The sequence below is a fragment of the Chiloscyllium plagiosum genome, unplaced genomic scaffold, assembly GCF_037043375.1.
Source record: "Chiloscyllium plagiosum isolate Xiang-an unplaced genomic scaffold, Cpla_swu_hap1 HiC_scaffold_13, whole genome shotgun sequence".
NCBI lineage: Eukaryota > Metazoa > Chordata > Chondrichthyes > Orectolobiformes > Hemiscylliidae > Chiloscyllium > Chiloscyllium plagiosum.
The window spans coordinates 15,412,544-15,432,663 of NW_028270151.1; the positions used below are offsets into that span (position 1 = coordinate 15,412,544).

The 20,120-nt window shown below is 42.4% G+C and overlaps 2 protein-coding genes across 2 annotated transcripts; both read right to left on the reverse strand.

The window, feature by feature from the left end:
- Positions 1-2,000: 2,000 nt before the first annotated feature.
- LOC148148248 (P2Y purinoceptor 13-like) lies at positions 2,001-2,960 on the reverse strand. The gene has a single exon (XM_087993929.1). The coding sequence runs from the start codon at positions 2,958-2,960 to the stop codon at positions 2,001-2,003; it is 960 nt and encodes a 319-aa protein (XP_087850055.1).
- Positions 2,961-19,369: 16,409 nt separating this feature from the next.
- Positions 19,370-20,071, reverse strand: LOC148148249 (G protein-coupled receptor 87-like). The gene has a single exon (XM_087993930.1). It carries the CDS (start codon positions 20,069-20,071, stop codon positions 19,370-19,372), a length of 702 nt encoding a protein of 233 aa, XP_087850056.1.
- Between the last annotated feature and the right edge of the window lie 49 nt (positions 20,072-20,120).

A 20,120-nucleotide genomic window follows, 5' to 3' on the forward strand; every position in this document is an offset into this window, starting at 1 on the left:
GGGAATGGAGCAGGAGAGTTGAATTGCTCCACAATAAATGGGCATGGACTTAATGGGCACAGTGGTCTCTTTGTGCCATGAATGGCTCAGTGACTCTATGACAATACTATCATTGATCTGCCCGCCTGGACTCTGGGATCTTTCTGTCATTGCATTCTTTTAAGTAGTGACTACCATTCTATGGTCTTGCCTAACGTTACTGTTATCTGGAACCAGATTAGTACGTAATATTTCTCCACTCCTCCTTATATGTGCCTCCTATTGATTGCTTGAGAAAATTTTACAAAGAAAATTCTGAACACACTGTAGGAAATACTGAAAGAAGAATGAGAGAGTGATTATTGAGCTGTTGCCTTCGCAATTTAACATGTTTCAGGGCTAGCTGTGTACTTTGAAACTGCAGATACTGTTGCATTGTGGGAAAACGTCAATCCAATTTGCATAGAGAAGATCCTGTATTCATCAAAATGATCAATAACCTCTCAGTCACTTATTCTAAGTGATGTTATTTAGGGATAAATGTTTGCCAGCTGCTGGGAGAAGTACTGCGGTCCGCTTCCAAAATATCATTGAATTAGTTGCAAGCTCTCAAAAGCAGACAGATCCTACAGAATACTGAACAGCCTGGACAGAATGGATGTTGGGAAGATGTTTCCATTGGCAGGAGAGTTAAGGATGTGAGGGCACGGCCTTAGAGTAAAGGGAACACCATTTAGAACAGAGATAAGGAGAAACATCTTTAGCCAGAGAGCTATGAACCTCTGGAATTCATTGCCACAGAAGGCTGTGGAGGCCAGGTCATTGAGTATATTTAAGACAGAGATAGATAAGTTCTTGATTACCAAGGAGGTTGCCAGGGAGAAGGCGGGAAAATGAGGTTGAAAACCTACAAGCCATGATCGGATGGCACAATAAACTCAGTGAGCCATTTCTGCTGCTACAATAGAATATTAGGATGGTTGCAGTACAAAAGCAGGGTATTTTCATCTGTAATGCTCTCTGCAAAAGTAATTTGCACAGAGACACCACTATGTTTCATATCGTTCAGCAATTCATCCTTGAAAGATAGTACCTCCAGTAGTGCAACAGTCCCTCAGAACTTCTTTGTTCATGTGCACAAAACTCTGGAGCCGACAAGCACTGATTCAGACTGAAGTGCTATTAGCAGAATAAAAGCGGATGCTGAGCAGGTGGACAGCCCCTGCACTCCAATCCCATTATAAAAAGGCCTATAGGTGAAGCATTTGTATACAGCACCATACCATAGAATCCCTGCAGTGTGGAAACGGGCCCTTTGGCCCAACAAGTCCACACCGACCCTCTGAAGAGTAACCCACCCAGACCCATTCTCCTACCCAATTACTCCACACTTGCCCTGACTAATGCAACTAACCTACACATCCCTGAACATTATGGGCAATTTGAGCATGGCCAATTCACCTAACCTGCTTATCTTTGGACTGTGGGAGGAAATTGGAGTACCCGGAGGAAATCCACGCAGAACAGGGAGAAGGGCAACTGTCTGCACGGAGTTTGCACAGAGGCTGGAATCAAACCCGTGTCCCTGGCACTGTGAGGCAGCAGTGCTAACCGCTGAGTCACCGTGCTGCCGGATATGAAATCTGGAAACTGGTAATGTGGGCCACTTGAAAAATGTGCTTTTCCTACTAGTCTGTGAACCACTTAATTAATTCTTCATTTACATTCAGCTCTAAGAAGGAGAAAATTAACGATGTTTTGTGAAAGTGAGGTACTGATATGCTTTCTAGGTCAGGGGGCTGGAAAATGTCTGAGAGATGGATGATGCTCCCACCTCCGAAACTACTGCACTTTTCAACTTCAAAGGCTCATGGTTGAATTTGTCAGGTCCTTGGCCATAAAAAGCTTTGCTGAAGAAGTGAATGCATTTGTCATTATGTGTGACAGCTCAGGGATTGGGTTTTGTTGGGACTGGGTGATCAAATGGATATTTAGTTGACAGTAGTATTCTGCTTCTCACATCAGGAAGAAGCATTCTGAGGCTTCTTTTTGTTCTTCCTAAACAGTATCTTAGTGAATGACTTGCACAGCAGGAAGTAGATGACTGGATCGAGGCAAACATTAAATGCACAAAGCAGCTGTGATGCTTCCTTTGCATAATACAGCCTGTTGAATGCTGTACAGTCTATTTTGTTCTTTCGACCCTGATCATAAGGAAGTCTGATAATTTGATAAGGCACAAAGCAGATGATGAAGACCGCCATAATGCTGAAAATGTTACGATTTGCTCTCTTTTTGATGTTGCTTGAGTCCTTTTGCACTTTCTGATCGGACCAGTATATCTTGTTTAAGATGGCTGAATAACAGATAATGAGGAGCACAAAGGTGATCCAGAAAATAACTTGGCATTTTAAAATGATGAAATGATGCCAGGTTTTACCCAGCTCACTTTTCAACCTGTAGCACCGTGCGGCGTTATCCTTTGTGGGGGTGTGGTTTGTCAGAATGACATTTGGCAGTGCAAAGCCTGTCATAAATACCCAGCAACCCACACTGACACACTTGGCAAAGGGGACCTTTTGCACAGTCAGATTTCTCATGGGACGCACTATCTTTAGGTACCTGTCGAAGCTGATGAGGCCGAGGAATATGATGCTCAGGTACATGCAGTTGTAGAAGATGACGAGAGTGTAACGACACGCAATTGCTTGCAACTGCCAGGGCCCAAGATGCGAGTCAAACAGGATTTTGAAAGGCAGTGTCATGGTCATTACCAGATCAGTGGTGACAATGTTCTTGAGATAAACGACAAAGCTGGAGTGACTTGGTATATGACAGAAGATCCAGACTGCCAGTGTGTTCAGCAGTAAGCCTCCAACAAAAACAAAGAAATATAAAACTGGAAGGACCGCCATTGTCACTGTTGGGTTCCGCAAGGTTTTGCAGTCTGTGCTGTTGAGGAAATCTGAACTCATGTCCATTTCTGTGTATTTCAAGGGGAAAACAATTAAAAGGTTAATACTTTGTCACATAGGATGTATAACATAGAAACAAGATTTTTGGATGTGTTCATGCTGGTGATAGTGCTTAATCTCCTCCCATGTTTCCTCTTCTACATACTAAAGACTGATTACTAAACTTAGTGATCTCGGACCAAACCCCACTTTCTGCAACTGGATTCTCAGTTTCCTGACCCACAGGCCACAATCAGTGAAGACTGGGGACAATATTTCATCCTCACTAATATTCAACAATGGAGCCTCCTAGAGGTGTGTACACAGCCCCCTACTGTACTCACTGTATACCCATGACTGTGTCACCAAATATCAGACTAATGCCATTTACAAGTTTGCTGATGACACCACCATAGTCGGTCGAGTCTCAGATGGCGATGAAACAGACTACAGACGGGAGGTGGAAGACCTGGAAAAATGGTGCACTGAGAACAACCTAGCTCTCAATGCTGGCAAAACCAAGGAACTCATTATTGACTTTCAGCAGGATGTTACTCATGCCCCCATACACATTAACAGCACATAGGTGGAACGTGTGGAGAATGTCAAGTTCCTGGGAGTGGTCCTCCACAACAAGCTTTCTTGGACTCTTCATGTGGACGCACTGGTTACAAAGGCCCAACAACGTCGCTTCTTCCTCAGGCAGCTGAGAAGATTTGGCATGACGGTGAATACCCTTACCAACTTCGATAGGTGCGCCATTGAGAGCATTCTGTCTGGATGTATCACTACCTGGTATGGCAACTGTACCATTCAAGATTGGAGACAGTTACAGAGGGTGGTGAACTGCGTCCAAACAATCACAAAGGCCAACCTGCCATCTGTAGAATCCATCTACCAGGCCCGCTGTCAAAGGCTGCCAGCACTCTCAAAGATCCATCCCACCCTGGCAATGTTTTTCTACAACCTCTACATCGGGGAGAAGGTACAGAAACCTGAACACATGCACCAGCCAGTTTCATGACAGTTTCTACCCTACTGTTGTTAGAATACTGAATGGACTCTCAAACTCGTAACATTCGCCTGTACCTGTGTTTTTGTTTTTGCTGCTGTTTACCTATTATTTACTATCGATGCTATTTAACTCTGTGATCTGCCTGTATTGCTCGCAAGACAAAGCTTTTCACTGTGCCTCGGTACACGTGACAATAAATTCAATTCAATTCAATTCTAACTTTACCAGCATAGCACTTCTCCCTCGCACGCTTGTGTAGCTTTCCTCTAAATACATCTGAAGTATTCACCCTGGCCATTCTGTTCTTGTTGAGAGTTCAACATTCTTATCATTTCACAATCAGTTCAAAGCAATGAGCATGATCCAGTTACTGTTACGGTAATATAGCTGAACGGTGACCGAGTAAAAGGTAAAAACAATGACTGCAGACGCTGGAAACCAGATTCTGGATTAGTGGTGCTGGAAGAGCACAGCAGTTCAGGCAGCATCCGAGGAGCAGTAAAATCGATGTTTCGGGCAAAAGCCCTTCATCAGGAATAAAGACAGAGAGCCTAAAGGGTGGAGAGATAAGCTAGAGGAGGGTGGGGGTGGGGAGAAAGTAGCATAGAGTATAATAGGTGAGTGGGGAAGGGGATGAAGGTGATAGGTCAGGGAGGAGGGTGGAGTGGATAGGTGGAAAAGAAGATAGGCAGATAGGACAAGTCATGGGGACAGTGCTGAGCTGGAAGTTTGGAGCTGGGGTGAGGTGGGGGAAGGGGAAATGAGGAAACAATTGAAGTCCACATTGATGCCCTGGGGTTGAAGTGTTCCGAGGCGGAAGATGAGGTGTTCTTCCTCCAGGCGTCTGGTGGTGAGGGAGCGGCGGTAAAAGAGGCCCAGGACCTCCATGTCCTCGGCAGAATGGGAGGGGGAGTTGAAATGTTGGGCCACAGGGCGGTGTGGTTGATTGGTGCGGGTGTCCCGGAGATGTTCCCTAAAGCGCTCTGCTAGGAGGCGTCCAGTCTCCCCAATGTAGAGGAGACCGCATCAGGAGCAACGGGTACAATAAATGATATTGGTGATGTGCAGGTAAAACTTTGGCTGTGGAAGGCTCCTTTAGGGCCTTGGATGGAGGTGAGGGAGGAGGTTTGGGCGCAGGTTTTGCAATTCCTGCGGTGGCAGGGAAAGGTGCCAGGATGGGAAGGTGGGTTGTAGGGGGGCATGGAACTGACCAGATAGTCGCGGAAGGAATGGCCTTTGCGGAAGGCGGAAAGGGTTGGGGAGGGAAATATATCCCTGGTGGTGGGTTCTTTTTGGAGGTAGCGGAAATGTCGGCAGATGATTTGGTTTATGCGAAGGTGGAAGGTGAGCACCAGGGGTGTTCTGTCCTTGTTACGGTGACTGAGGCTGGTATCTGAATATTTATGGACAGCTGACTTCCAAAACATGAACCCAACGTGTTGGCAAGCCAATGGCATGTGCAGGTTCTCGGACTGCATGGGTTAGAGGGAACATTGGCAGCAATATGGGCACAGTAGAAATCAGGAAACTTATGGTGTGGGTGATGAAATCTACGCAATTTTTGTGATGCCTTCCATGTGCATGCAGACTTTGTCATCCAACAAACATTGATGTTATGGAAAATAAATTGTTGGAAGGTGTATGTGGAGTTATCTTGAGAATTGTTTTGAAAAACCAACTTTGTAAGAAGTGAACAAGTCACTTTGTGTCTCATGCAAAGTAGTGAAAGTACCTGGGGAAGGACGATCAAGGGGCAGCAAGTCCTAACAAACCAAAAAGAGCCACCTCGGCAAATCCTGTGGACAGGGACCATTGAACTAACTTGCTGGATTTCTTTCCGCCCATAACATCCACTTTTATTTTGGGTCTATCTGTCCGTGTCTGTTTAGGAGTCTTGGCAAACCAAAAATGATCAACTCGGCAAACTATTTAATTGCCTTCCCAGTTTTTCCCACCAGCCATAACGCCAACAGTTCATTTAGAGAGTGTCTCTATGTTTGCGTGTTGTAGCTTGGCTAGATGATCAGAGTTTTAACGAGCATAACTATATATTGACAACTCATAGATTCTCACTACAGCTTAAAAACTATTTGTAATAATATAAGGGAAGATGATGGCCTGGTAAAATTACCATGGACTGTTAATCTGGAGATCCAGAATATGTTCTGGGGACCCAGCTTCAAATGGTGGAATTTGAATTCAATTTTTAAAAAAATCTGGAATCAATAGTCTAATGATGACCAAACATTATCAATTGTCAGAAAAACTCATCTTGTTCACTAATGCCCTTAAAGGAAGGAGCCTGCCATCCTTACCCAGTGTTACATCATGGGGTAAACCCTTCTGCTAATTGAACCAAACACACAGAAAAGCTCACCTCGCCTCATAATCTGTTAAAGTATGAGTGACAGAGAACTAAACAAATGCCACTATTTAAAGAAAATATAACTATGTTATGCTTTAACTCCAACAAAGAGCATTAAACAACTCTCTACAACTGTCAGCCTCCTTTGTCTTAACGGTTTATCTATCTTCCACTGCAAAACAATATACTAATCCGATAAAGCCCCTATTAAGTTTACAGTAAGTCAGTTTTCAAAACCAGCCAGCGGTATCGATCCTCCTCTGTAGATTTTCCCTGGGTTGTCTTCTGTCTTCTACTGCAAAGATATTTCATATGAGAAAGGTACCTTTCAGAGAGCATGTTTTTGAATAGCAGTCATTTGATGGCAGAAGGTGCTCTTTCTCTGGCTAACTGTTCAAAATTTTTTGTATCCCAAAACATTGGATCATCTCATTGTTTTGACAACATTAAAACAAATAAAATTGTAACTTGATTGGGTTTTAGTATGTTTGGGGATAATTTAAACTGGTTGAATTCGAATGGTTGCAAAAACCACTCATTGCCTGAGCTACACCTTAAATGTTATATCTTCAAATTATCCAGCACACTCTGTGCCTGCACTCAGTCATATGACAGGTGCTTGCCAGCTTTTCAACTTGCACTCTCTCTTAAAGGTATAGTACATACCTTCAACTCCACAACACTGGTCTGGCCTACATGTGACTTCAGATCCATAGCAATATGGTTGACATTTAATTGCCCTCTGGGCAATTAGGGATGGGCAATAAATGCTGCCTAACCACCAATACTCGCATTCAATGAATGAATTTTAAAAATGCAATTCTTGTTAAGTACAAAAATGTGGTCAACTTGAGTCTAAAAAGATGGGTATATTGGGGAATTCAGTATTCTTTGATTAAAAGTTTTAAATTTTGTAACAACTCTGGGAATAGTGGGGGCTTGACTGCCAATATGGCACCCCAAGGGGTTGTGACAGTAGCTGTGTAATGTGAGGGACAAAAAGGTGACTGTGAATCTATGGTCAAAAGTGTTTGCCAGCTGAGTGTTTTTTTTTCTTCGTTCCAACTGAAGGCAGCTTTCTGTCTGTCTTCACTCATATTGTAGTACCTGCCAACAACATCTGTGATTTTATTTTGGGGAGGGTTGGTGCTTAAGTAAGTGTGCTGAAACTTTTAAACTTTCTTTCTGTGGTGTCATTGAGTATTTTAGAAGGGTGACATGTGCATGATGAAAACTGCATCTTTGGGGTTGCTCGGAGAGAACATTGGAGCCTGCATTGGTCACAGGCTATACTTCATTTCCAACTGTTTTTCTTCCCCCTACTATTACTGCCAGTTTACTTCTTCCATCTCATTTGTTTCTTGCAGGATGTTAGCTAGTTCTCAAAAGCGGCAACCTTGTCCACTTCTCTTTCTTTATTTCTTCACATCCCCCACTCTTCTCCTGAAGTCATTTGAAAGCTTATGTAACATTGCATCACACTGTGCCTCAGTTACCCAATGCTGTTAGCAGAAGAGCCCACGATCCTGACAAGACTAAGAGACAACCAGAGCTCAAAGAATGAATAGCACAATCATGTTTGAACCATAACATTCCGAACGAGAGCCTGCGTACCTGCCTTGTGCTTTATCTATGTTCATGCTTTGTCCTGTTACCTGGCATTGCAATACTTTATTCTCTTTGTAGCTTCAGTGAAACCAGCAGTTTGCTTATCAGATATTGATTCTTCCTTGTGTTAATGCTTATCTTAATCAATGCCACTGTGCAATATGTTTTTGACTATTCATAGACATTAGTTGTAGCAAGCTCAGAATTATGGAATTGTTTACTTGTTCAGTATGAAATATTTTGTTAATTGTGTCAAGAATACTTATCAACAATTCTGAATTTCCCTCTTAGAAGCTGACAGACTGATGTTTCTACAAACTTGGTGCAGTTCTCAATTTTCTGTTTGCACATTACCCTTTATTAAACATAATTTTAATTTCTATTTGATTGTCCACACTGACCTTCTGGGACCTATATAATCATGTTCTTGCACTTTTTTTCTTTGCATTAGCCTGTGGTGGACATGACAATTCAATGAAAAGACAACTTCTATTTAACAAAATGTTACAATAGAATTGAAAGCAAACACTTACCGGAGTTACCGTCAGGCTGTGGTTCTTTCCCTGATTATCCTTCTGAGTATTTTTGAAGGATTCTAACATGTACAAATTAACCCAAACCTGCTGGAGCTGTCTGAGCATTTGGTTTGAAGATCTTATATTTATTTCATGCAGCAAGCAGTGTCATTTGACCTTTGGTTCATGAGACAGCTCTGATATATTTGAGGAGATTACTGTTTCCTGTTTTCAATCTCTAGAATCAGCAATGTTGCAACATTTTAGCATTCGATTAATATGTGCTGATATGAACCCATGTTACAGCATTGACAATTATGGGGCAGACACAGGGTTCAACACAGCTGTCTGAATGTTGCTGTCTGAATTGTGCCCCTCTAGCTTGAGCTTTATGAAGGTTGCATCGCACTGTCTGCCTTGCCATTGAAATGCAGTAAGTGATGTAAAATGTCATAACTTTGTGGTGAATATGAGCTAAGATTTACCTCTTCATTCCAGACTTATTCATTCTGGTTTAAGTGTGCTTTCAGTGATGTAGTGAACATTAATGACTGCAAAGCAATGTCTTTGCCACTAAAATAAAGTGTGTGGTCTCGTTCTTTCAAATTTTAATTCCTGTTGGAGATTTTAAAAGTGTCACTTTACTTTGTCATTTTTATCACCTTCTTGATTCAGTTTTTGTTTCCTATCCTTTATTAATTTTTTTTGATACCCAATGTGATATTGAATGCACCCTTTCTAATTTATGTTTTCCTTCTCTGTCTTCTCAATTTTTTTTTACCTGATACAGAGCCTCGGTGAGACCACACCAGGAATATTGTGCGGTGATATTCCCCTTACCTCAGGGTGTCCTTGCTGTGGAAGGAGTGCAGGAAAGGTTTACCAGAGTGATTTTCTGGGATGGCAGGGCTGACATATGAGGAGAGGTTGAATTGATTAGAATTGTTTTCATTGCAGTTCATAAGAATGAGGGGGAATCTCCTAGAAACGTTGAAAATTCTAACAGGACTAGACAGGGTGGATGCAGGAAGGGTGTTCCTGATGGTGGGAGTGTCCTGAACCACGGGTCACAATTGAAAGATACAGGGTCATTGTTTAGGACTGAGATGAGGGGAAATGTCTTCACCCAGAGTGTGATGAACCTGTGGAATTTGCTACCACAGGATACAGTTGAGGTCAGTGATTTAAAGAAGGTTTGGATATAGTGATTGGGGCTAAAGAGGTCAAAGGATGATGGGGAAAAGCAGGAACAGCCTATCTGTAGTTGGATTTCAGATTTTGTGTGATCAACCCTGATCAAAATTCCTACTATTATCAGACTACACCTTAGGTAAAGAGCTGGGAAAGCTAATGTCAGATACCAAAACATAAGGTGGATTTAATTAGCGGAGATGTTAGATGACCTGCTACAGAAATATTAGACCCATTATAAACAATTCTGAACATATTTCAGTACCCTGTAAACATTCTAGGAGTGTCTCGTTGATATCTTTACCCATCTGATTTTTGCAGATATCATGTAGATTAAAAATCTATCATTGTTATTGCTGTGCTTTCCGTACATATCTTAAAACTGATTTTATTCTAAATTCCACTGAAAGAAATAAATTATTATGACTGGATTAAGATTAAAAGAGAGCACTAATTTTTTTTATCGTGTTGGAGAAATTTGTCATTCCAGAAGTGCAGAATTAGTGTTTCAGGTCTAGTGAGATGTTTAGTGGTAGTTACGAAGGGTTTTTTTTAAAGGCAAGAGGTGGAAGGTTCGGTCAAATCACCCACTGCTCACGTATTGTTTGTGGGGAGGAATTTTCACAGCAGATTCTATGGAAGAACATGGGCCACAACGACCTCTGTTTTACCTTGTTCTGTGCATGTGCAGACTTCTGAAGCTATCCATTTCCATGGACTAATGGCAGCTGTGATGCTCTTTGACCTGAAAGCTGGAAAGACTAGGTGTAATTTCTTCAAAATGTCTGTGGGATGTGGCGTTGGATTTCAGATTTTTGAAAAGCACATTTAAGGGGTTTCTTTAGTTGTAAAGGGACTCGTTGTGATATTCTTGGGTAGATAGTCATGTAGCATGTTGACCCTTGATCTGGAAGCACTGGATGGAAGTGAACGTACATACACAAGGAAAAGGGTTGTGAACATGATATCTTACTGCTGTTACTAATCAGTGTTGTACTAATCAACCAGGCTTTTCAATGATATTCGTTAAAGGAGCCTTTAGGGAATATAAGGCATCGAGACTGTTTAAGACAAGTATTAAAGGCTTCTGCAGGACTGTCATTCAGGTCATGCCTGTTTGCTTCGTGTAAAGTCCTTGGAAAGGTATTGAATGGAATGGAATTGAATTGAATTTATTGTCACGTGTACCGAGGCACAGTGAAAAGCTTTGTCTTGCGAGCAATACAGGCAGATCACATAGTTAAGTAGCATAGATAGTAAATAATAGGTAAACAGCAGCAAAAACAAAATACAGGTACTGGCGAATGTTAAGGGTTTGTGAGTCTATTTAGTATTCTAACAACAGCAGGGTAGAACTGTTTTGAAGCATGTGTTCAGGCTTCTGTATCTTCTCCTTGATGGTCAAGGTTGTAGAAAAACATTGCTAGGGTGGGATGAATCTTTGAGAGTGCCAGTGGCCTTTCCTTGACAGCGGGCCTGGTAGATGGATTCTATAGATGGGAGGTTGGCCTTTGTGATTGTCCAGGCAGAGTTCACCACTCTCTGTAACCGTCTCTGATCTTGAATGGTACAGTTGCCATACCAGGGAGTGATACATCCAGACAGAAAGCTCCCGATGGCGCACCTATAAAAATTGGCAAGGGTATTTGCCATCATGCCAAATTTCCCCAGCTACCTGAGGAAGAAGAGACATTGTTGGGCTTTTGTAACCAGTGCATCCACATGAAGAGTCCAAGAAAGCTTGTTGTGGATGACCACTCCCAGGAGCGTGACATTCTCCACTCGTCCCACCTCTGCACTGTTAATGTGTAGGGGGGCATGAGTAACATCCCGCCGAAAATCAATAATGAGGTAGAGTCACCATCGGCCAGAGGATCATAGGGCTGCTTTTGCATGGGAAGTTGCAGTCTATGAGAGCTGTTCTCCCATAGAGGTAGTGAGTTTAACCTGAGGGTCACAACACTAAACGTGATGGGTGAGGTTGAAAAGATGTGACCTTCATGAAGACCTCAGCCAGTGTGGGAATTGAACCTGAGATGTTGGGTTCACTCTGCATTGCAAACTAACTATGCTAATTGACCCCCTAAAAGGCTATGACTAAGTGTGACTCTATGGAGAAATTGCTTGAATGGGAAAGTAAAATGCAATGTCGGGGGAATACATGCAGGTATTTTCATTGTGTGGGATCTCGCTTTGTTGCATGGGATTGTTCAAAGTGAATTCTACTTTTTATTTCCAAAATCATATGCTATATTTAACTTGCATTGGTTCTGATTTGTGTTATAGCATTAGACAAAAGAAAATTGAAACCTTGTTGATAATTCCTTCATTTCAAGGATGTTGGGTAATTTTGTAATTTTGGTTCATGATTTCCCCAACAGAAAACATTAAACAGCAGATATCAGTTTCATCTTGATGACCATTGAGAAATATGGAGCAACAAAGTTTTAATATTGTTAATCGACTATATTATATAATTTGTTGAAGTTAATTCATTTTTGAAGGGCAGTTATTTTTCTGAGTTCTTTGCCACAGCCCATTCCTTATCATTGGGCTATACCTTAACTACTGTTGAATTAATGGGTGTGTATCCAAGTCAGACAGTTCTGGCTGAATGTACCATAAGCATGCAATTCTGGTCTCCCTGCTGTAGGAAAGATGTTGTGAAACTTGCATGGCTTCAGAAAATATTTACAAGGATGTTTCCAGGTTTGGAGGGTTTGAGCTATAGAGAGAGTCTGAATAGGCTCGGGCTATTTTTCTTGGTACATTGGTGGCTGAGGAGTGAACTTAGCGGTTTATAAAATCATGAGGGGGAATAGGCAAGGTCTTTTCCTCCAGGGAGTGAAGGGGTAGGGCGAGTCCAAAACTAGGGTAGGTTTAAGGTGGGAGGGGAAAGATTTAAAAGGGACCTAAGGGTGGTGTGTGTATGGAATGAGCTGCCAGAGGACATAGTGGAGGCTGGTGCAATTACAACATTTAAAAGGCATCTGGATAGGTATATGAATAGGAAGGGTTTTGAGGGATGTGGGCCAAGTGCTGGCAAATGGGACTAGATTAATTTAGGATATCTGGTCGGCATGGACAAGTTGGGACGAAGGGTCTGTTTCCATACTGTACTGTTCTATGACTCAATATACACATGTGATGTCTGTGCTGTCTATAGTTACACGAATAAACATTTCAAGTTGTGATTTTGGCTAGAAACTTCTAATCAGAATTTTTTAAAAAAGCAAATGCACTCTTTCTTAGTAATTTCAATTATTTATTTATGGTGTTAAATATAGTATCAAAACAATAGCATTTCTGATATAAGCTTCCATATATGGATGACATGGTGGCTTAGCAGTTAGCACTGCTGCCTCACAGTATCAGGGACCCAGGTTCGATTCCAGCCTCTGGCAACTGTCTGTATGGAGTTTGCACATTCTCCCAGTGTCTGTGTGGGTTTGCTCCGGAGTCATCCAGATGCTCTGGGTTTCTCCCACAGTCCAAAGATATTCAGGTTAGATGGATTGGCTGTTAAATTGCCTGCCGTGTCCAGGGACAGGTGAGGTGGGTAAGCCTTGGGAAATGCAGGGTTATGAGGGATTGGGTGGGGGAGAATGCTTTTTTTGGAGGGTCACTATGGACCCAATGGGCTGAATGACCTGCTTCTCACTGTAAGCATTCTATGATTCATTAAACTTTGAAATACACTTTGTTTCAGTGGAGTCCTTTGGCTGCATTCTGGAGAAAGTGAGGGCTGCAGATGCTGGAGATCAGAGTACAGTGTGTAGTGCTGGAAAAAGCACAGCGGGCCAGGCAGCATTCGAGGAGCAGGATAATTGATGTTTCGGGCAAAAGCCCTTCATCAGGAATGAGGCTGTGAGCCAAGGGGATAGTGAGATAAATGGGACGAGTGTGGAGATTGGGAGGGGGTGGAGGGGGGTGGGGGGGAAAGGTAGCTGAGAATGCAATAAATGGATGGAGGTGGAGGGGGTGATGGTGCTAGGTCAGAGAAGGGTGGAGCAGATAGGTGGACAGGGCATGAGGGTGGCGCCGAGTTGGAAGTTTGGAAATCCTCATTGATCCCGTGTGGTTGGAAGGTCCCGAGGCAGACGATGAGGTGTTCTTCAAGTTTAATCAAGACATTCAAGAGGATATTAGATGGTTATTTGGATTGACATGGGTATTGGAGGGGGGGGTGTGGGGTGTGGGGTGTGGGGAAGGGGGAGGAGGGGAGGAAAGCAGGAAATTGACACTAGGTAATAGTGCTCAACACAGCCCAGACCATCATGCAAGCCAACCTTCTATCCACTGACTCCATCTACTCTTCTCAATGTCTCAGAAAGGCAATCAACATCATTAAAGAGCCCTTGAATTTCCTAAGTTTTTTTTAATCTTTGAAGCATTGGAACCAGGGTGATACCAAAAGTGGATTGTGCAGTGTTGCAGCTTATACGGTGACAACGCCGTCACTTTAAGAAGTTATTTTGTTTTATTTTTGAGAAGTTGTAAGGCTGAGATACTCGTTAAGAGCACTTAAGTAAACAGCTTGGGAGGCCTTGTCTTATTTTTACAGCCTGTGGCCAGCTCTCAGACCAGGATTTCTGAGTAGCATCAGAAAGTCCAGGGGTCTGAACAGAGTTGGAAGTTTCAGTGAATGTCTCTTGGCTGCTATTCTCTCTGAATCTTCTTTTGATGATTCCTCCTGGTTTGGAGAACTGCATGTGAGAATCTGTGTCTGAATTTTCCTTTTTTATTTGCCAAGGGCTGTGTTTATATGATGTTACTATATTGGAACAGTTAATTGGCAACAGTTACCATATCTATATTACTTTAAGTTTCTAATAGAGTTTAGTTATTCTAAATTTCTCTTTCTTTGGTTGTATTTCAACTACAGTGATTAAATAAATTTGTTTTAGAACATAGAAATAGAAAAGTACAGCACTGAACAGGCCCTTTGGCCCACGATGGCCAAGACTGACTGGTCTGTAATTGCCAGGGATTTCTCTATTACCTTTCTTGAAAAGAGGAACAACATTCGCCTCCTTCCAATCCTCTGGTATGATGTCTGTGGAGAGTGAGGAGGCAAATATCCTCGCCAGCGGCTTAGCAACCTCTTTTCTTGCTTCCCAGAGTAGCCTAGGATAAATCTGGTAATTAACATCGAGTAGTTTGACCAGTCACATTGCATCTGGAACATACACTTTTCATTTGCCATTGAAATAAGAAAAAGTTAGGGTCTGGCCTACATTCTTAAAATATTTTGAAGGGGTCTGACTTCGTCCATAACAATACAAAGCATTTGAAAATACCTGTTAGCTGGGGAACAGTACTCTGGCAAATAAAAGGATAGAAGTATTGCTGGAAAAAAAGACATATTTTCATAGAATCGTAGAATCCCTCCAGGCCCTTTGGCCCAACATGTCCACACTGACCCTCCGAAGAGTATCCCACCCAGACCCATTCCCCTACCCAATTACTCTACATTTCCCCTGATTAATACCCCATAACCTACACATTCCTGAACACTATGGGCAATTTGAGCATGACCAATCCACCTGACCTGCGCACCTTTGGACTGTGGGAGGAAACTGGAGCACCTGGAGGAAACCCACGCAGACACTGGGAGAATGTGCAAACTCCACACAGACAGTTGCCTTCGGGTGAAATCGAATCTGGGTCCTTGTTGCTTTTTAAAAGTTTTTTTTGTCTTGCACTCAAAGACATTTTGAAATAAAGCCAATTCAAGGAGAAAACTAACATTTATACTGCTCAGACTCCTCTCATACAGTATAAATGTTGGAAATCCCTCTGAATTGGGAATCTTGTGAAATGTCCTGTTGAGAGCGAGATGAAAAGCTTTTGACAAATCATGTCTCTGTTCAGCAATACTCAAGTTCTTAACTATAAATGACTTTGGTATTAACTGCCCTGCCTCCAGCCCTAGCTTGATAAATTTAATAAGAAATCTTTATAGTTGAAATACACTGTCTTATTTAGATTGTGTGATAGATCCCTTCTCCCTGGGTCAGAGGGGCTTTGAAAAATCTTCAAATGCCCAAATTACAAGTTTCGCATTACAAATGACTACCCTCTTCAGTAGTAATTTGATTTGTTAACTGCTTGTTTCCTGGGGAAATTAACACTTTGTCAATGTAAAATTTCCCTGTATGGTCATTCTGAATAATGTTGCCACATGTTCCATTCAAAGCACCATTTTGAAACAGTTCTGCAATTGTCCTGCTCTTGTGAAATTATTTTATGTTCTTTTCAGAACATTGACTAAGGTTTCAGAAACCATTTCATTTACGGGCAGTAGTATAAACTTGTTTCCCGTGAATTTGCCACAATTTAGTGGAGTGATTATTTTAATGAATGACATAATATATTAGAGAACAAGACTTTGAGAACATAGCAGGGATGTAAGGACTGTGTCACTCTTACGAGTAGATCCAGTTGAGCTAGAACTACCCCAGCTTGTATAGCAATGTTGCAATGGAGCGCAGAGTGGCCAGTTGGCTCTACTCGTTGCCTGCTCCTCGTTTGACTGCACCATTTCTTCCTTGTTTGAAAAGATTACACTTTTTCCACTTCAGGGAGTGCTTGAGTGTTTACCTGATGTGGTAATAAAATATCAATACAACAGAATATTTGAGCTTAATCATAAAAAAGTAAGCTTTGTTTACTTAAAACCATCTAAATACACACATGTGCACACACAAATACCCATTATAATGTGGGGTAGGATAGATTGGCCAAATTAGGGACTTTTTTTAATTAAAAAAAAGTGTACGTGCAATCTGTGATCAACAGGGCCCTTCGCCATGTCTAACCCATCTCCCTCCCCATTCCCTTCCCAAATGCTAGTAGGATTTCCCTGGTTGTCACTTGCCACCAGCCTTTGCATCCAAAGGATCATGAGCTGCCATTTTTGCTACCTCTAGGAGGATGCCGTCACCATACACCTATTCCCCTCCCCTCCCTTGTCACATTCTACAATGACTTTTCTCTCTGGGACATCTGAATCCACTCCTCCTGCATTCCCAAACATCTCCCACACTCCCACGGTCCCTTGTCTTGCAATCACAGAAGGTGAGTGTACCTCCTCTCTCCCCACTGTCCACCTGTCCAAGACCCCTTCCAAGGGAAGCTGTGATTTACTGCTGCTGTTGCAGATCTTTCCACCTGCCTTGATAACTTAAAGTCCTTAGGACTCATAATTGAATTTAACAACTTCAAAATGTCAACACCACCTCCTTCCATGTTCATTACTCACCCCACACCCCTAGGTTCTGTTAGATTTGGCCAACCCATTTTCAACTGTTCACACTTCCCATTGGCATCCATTCAGCATTTACCTCTCTGTCAGCTTACTGCTTCTCATTTTCTCCTCTTTTTCTCTCTTTTTTTTTTCTCTGTGGGTGCTGACTCCATCTATTTGACTCACTCCTTCCCCTACCAATCACACCCACTTGTCAACATTATAAATATCATCCTTTTCCTGCTATTTCCACTCTGATGAAAGGTCTCTGAACATTAACTCTGCTTTTCCTTCAACAGATGCTGCCAGATCTATCAGGTTTCTCCAACACTTGCTGCTTTTGTTTGAGATCTCCAGTAGCTGCAATTTCTTTGTTTTATTTCATTACGCAATCTGTAGTTTTGGTGACTGAGTTGGCTCCAGGCTGAGTTCAGAATTTTAATACTTTCAATCTGCACTCTTCTTTCACTGGTGAGGTACTTCACAGCTGTGTAGTGATGTTCTTTCTTTAAAAACTCTGTCTACTGGACATGAGGAGGGATAATTACAGTTCGGTGGAGATGGAAGACAATGAGGAAGCTCTCTTAGCTGCTTGTCCTCTGTTGTGCTGAAAAGGTGTCCATAAAACATACAAAGGGCTAGCTTGGCATGAGGCTGCCTTCTCTGTTTCAAACAAACTCTGTACCAGCAAACTGATACATTCTCTTCAAGCTATCTCTCTTTTTCTTTGTTTTCCTTATTGTTAAATTATTCAAAATAGCACATTTTTGAGGTGCCAGATAGAAGCTTTTCACTGTATTTTACTGTATTCTTATTGTAAAATGCACGTGACAATAAAATCAAAAACAAATCAGTGCTAGAGCATCTAGTATCCAGGATGTTTCAGTGTCCAAATTTAGAAAATACCGGTTATCTTGGAGAAGTGCTAGGCTGGAAGAGATCAGAGACACGAAAGAACCATGTCATGGCGGGATTTGAAAACCAAAATGAGAATTTTAAAATCAAATATTGCTCATGTCTGCCAGTGAACTCAGGGATGAAGTGAATAGGAATTTGAATGGATGAGAAAATTTAAGGTCTTTGGATAATCAAGTCTACAGATGGTAGAAAATACCGTCCATGAGTGAGTTGAGATCATCCAGTACAAACACCTGGGGCGACTGTTTTGGCTATAAGTAAGTTAAGGTTCCTGAAGAAGGGCTTATGCCCGAAACGTTGATTCTCCTGCTCCTTGGATGCTACCTGGCCTGCTGTGTTTTTCCAGCACCACATTTTTCAACTATAAGTAAGTTAAGGCAGGGAGGAGGTCTGAAAATATTAGGAAATCTTTTTGTCTCTTCAGAAGGTGTGGGTGGCTAGACCAGCAGTTATTGCCTGTTCCTTATCGCACAGAGGGCAGTTCAGAGTCAACCACATTGGTGTATGGGTCTAGAGTCACATGTATATCAGACCAGGTAAGGATGACATTTTCCTTCCCTAAAGGGCGTTAAGTGAACCAGACAGGCTTTTCCTGACTATTGATAATGGCTTTAATATCATCATTAGACTCTTAATTCCAGATTTCTTTTTTATTGAATTCCAGTTTTATCATCTGTGAAGGTGGGATTGTTGACCTCTTGTGCTGTTTATTTTATTGGCAGCATGATGCTGTAGCACAGGATAGTATCAACTGTAGCATTTACTACATTTCAAGAGGAAAGTTTCAGCACTTTTATAGATTCATACAGAGCAAAAGGTGGCCATTCAGTACATGATGCTTGTACTACCAGTTCTTTGAAATACCTTGTCAGCTGGAATTACTCACCTGTTTCCTCACAGTCCTGCCCATTTCCCTTTTGGATTTACATCCATTTGTCCTAGTCTTCATATTATATTATCAATGGCTAACACCGCAGCCAATCTGCCCTTGCAGCACTGATCTCCGGAAATGTGTTTAATGGTGCACCTATGGATGCAACACAGGTATGTGCCTGCACATTCCACACTAGAGTAGACAGGCAGGAGGCTGGAAGAACACAGCAAGCTAGACAGCACCAGGAGGTGGAGAAGTTGATGTTTTGGTGGACAGCCTCCAGGCCCTCCGCTTCTTCCTCTCCGACAGACCCATCCGGTCCCTCTCCACCAAGGCCCTCCTCCACTTGCAACTGCTGCACGTTTCACATGGCATGCAAACTTGGTTGCCACAAAATATGGCATCTTTCTCTTGTAAAGCACAATTTTCATAACAGCCATCTTGGGCCAGAGAACATGTGCAGAGCAGGTAATAGGAGGTAGACAGGAAAGTAGATTGAGGTCATGCTTTTATCAAATGGCAGGGCAGGCTGGAGGGGCTGAATGGCCAGCTCCTCATCGGAATTCATATGTTTCTCTGCTTGTCTAAACTCTGCATTGGTCAAATAATGGAGGTGCAGAATTGCAAAGAGCATTGGCTTCACTGAATAGCAGGGTGGTCTGCTCACTCGCTGCTGGTAAAGGCTTATTTGTGCCGTTGTCTTACACTGTGCTGTCATAGCTGACGTGACCGTTAGCTCTCTTATAACCGCCACGCAGTCGTATGTCTGGAATTTCTGTTTTAATGTGAATCTTTTGGAGTAGCAACTCTTGGAAAGACTTGGACATGAAAAAGTAAATGATGGGGTCGAGGGATCCATTGCAAGCAGCCAGGAATAGCGTGAACTCTCTCCCGTGAAACCAGACACTTTCGACTGAGCAGCTGAAGTTTCCATGCATCTGACCCACGGTGAATGACAGTCTCCAAAGGTGATAAGGCACAAAACAGATGAAAAAAACTGCAACAACCCAGGCTATGTTTTGGTTCATCTTGTAGTTTTTGTTGGTGGCAGTGCTGAATGTTTTCTTTGACTTAAGGATTTCCTTCATGATGAAGATGTAACAAACAACTAGGATGAGGAAGCCAATGAAGAATATCCCTGTGCAAATGTAGACCGCTGCCTCGTGCCAGTGCTTCCCGAAAGGACTCTTAAGCGAGTTGCAGTGCTTCACGTTTTCTGCGGTGGCCTTTTTGTTGGTGAGAATGCTGTTTGGAACCCCCAAGACCAGGACAAGTAGCCACACTCCAGCTGAAAACATCCTTGCGCGGTTGATGTCATGCATTTTGGACTTCCTGAATGGATTCACAATTTTCAGGCATCTGTCCAGACTGATCAGACTGAGGAACAGTATACTGGCGTACATGCTCAGATAGAAAATCACCTCTGAATAGCGGCACACAAACCAGGTTAGT

Bases quoted from the DNA above. Each gene is read 5' to 3' on its own strand.
- LOC148148248 (XM_087993929.1), bottom strand. From the start codon at position 2,960: ATGGACATGAGTTCAGATTTCCTCAACAGCACAGACTGCAAAACCTTG.
- LOC148148249 (XM_087993930.1), bottom strand. From the start codon at position 20,071: ATGTACGCCAGTATACTGTTCCTCAGTCTGATCAGTCTGGACAGATGC.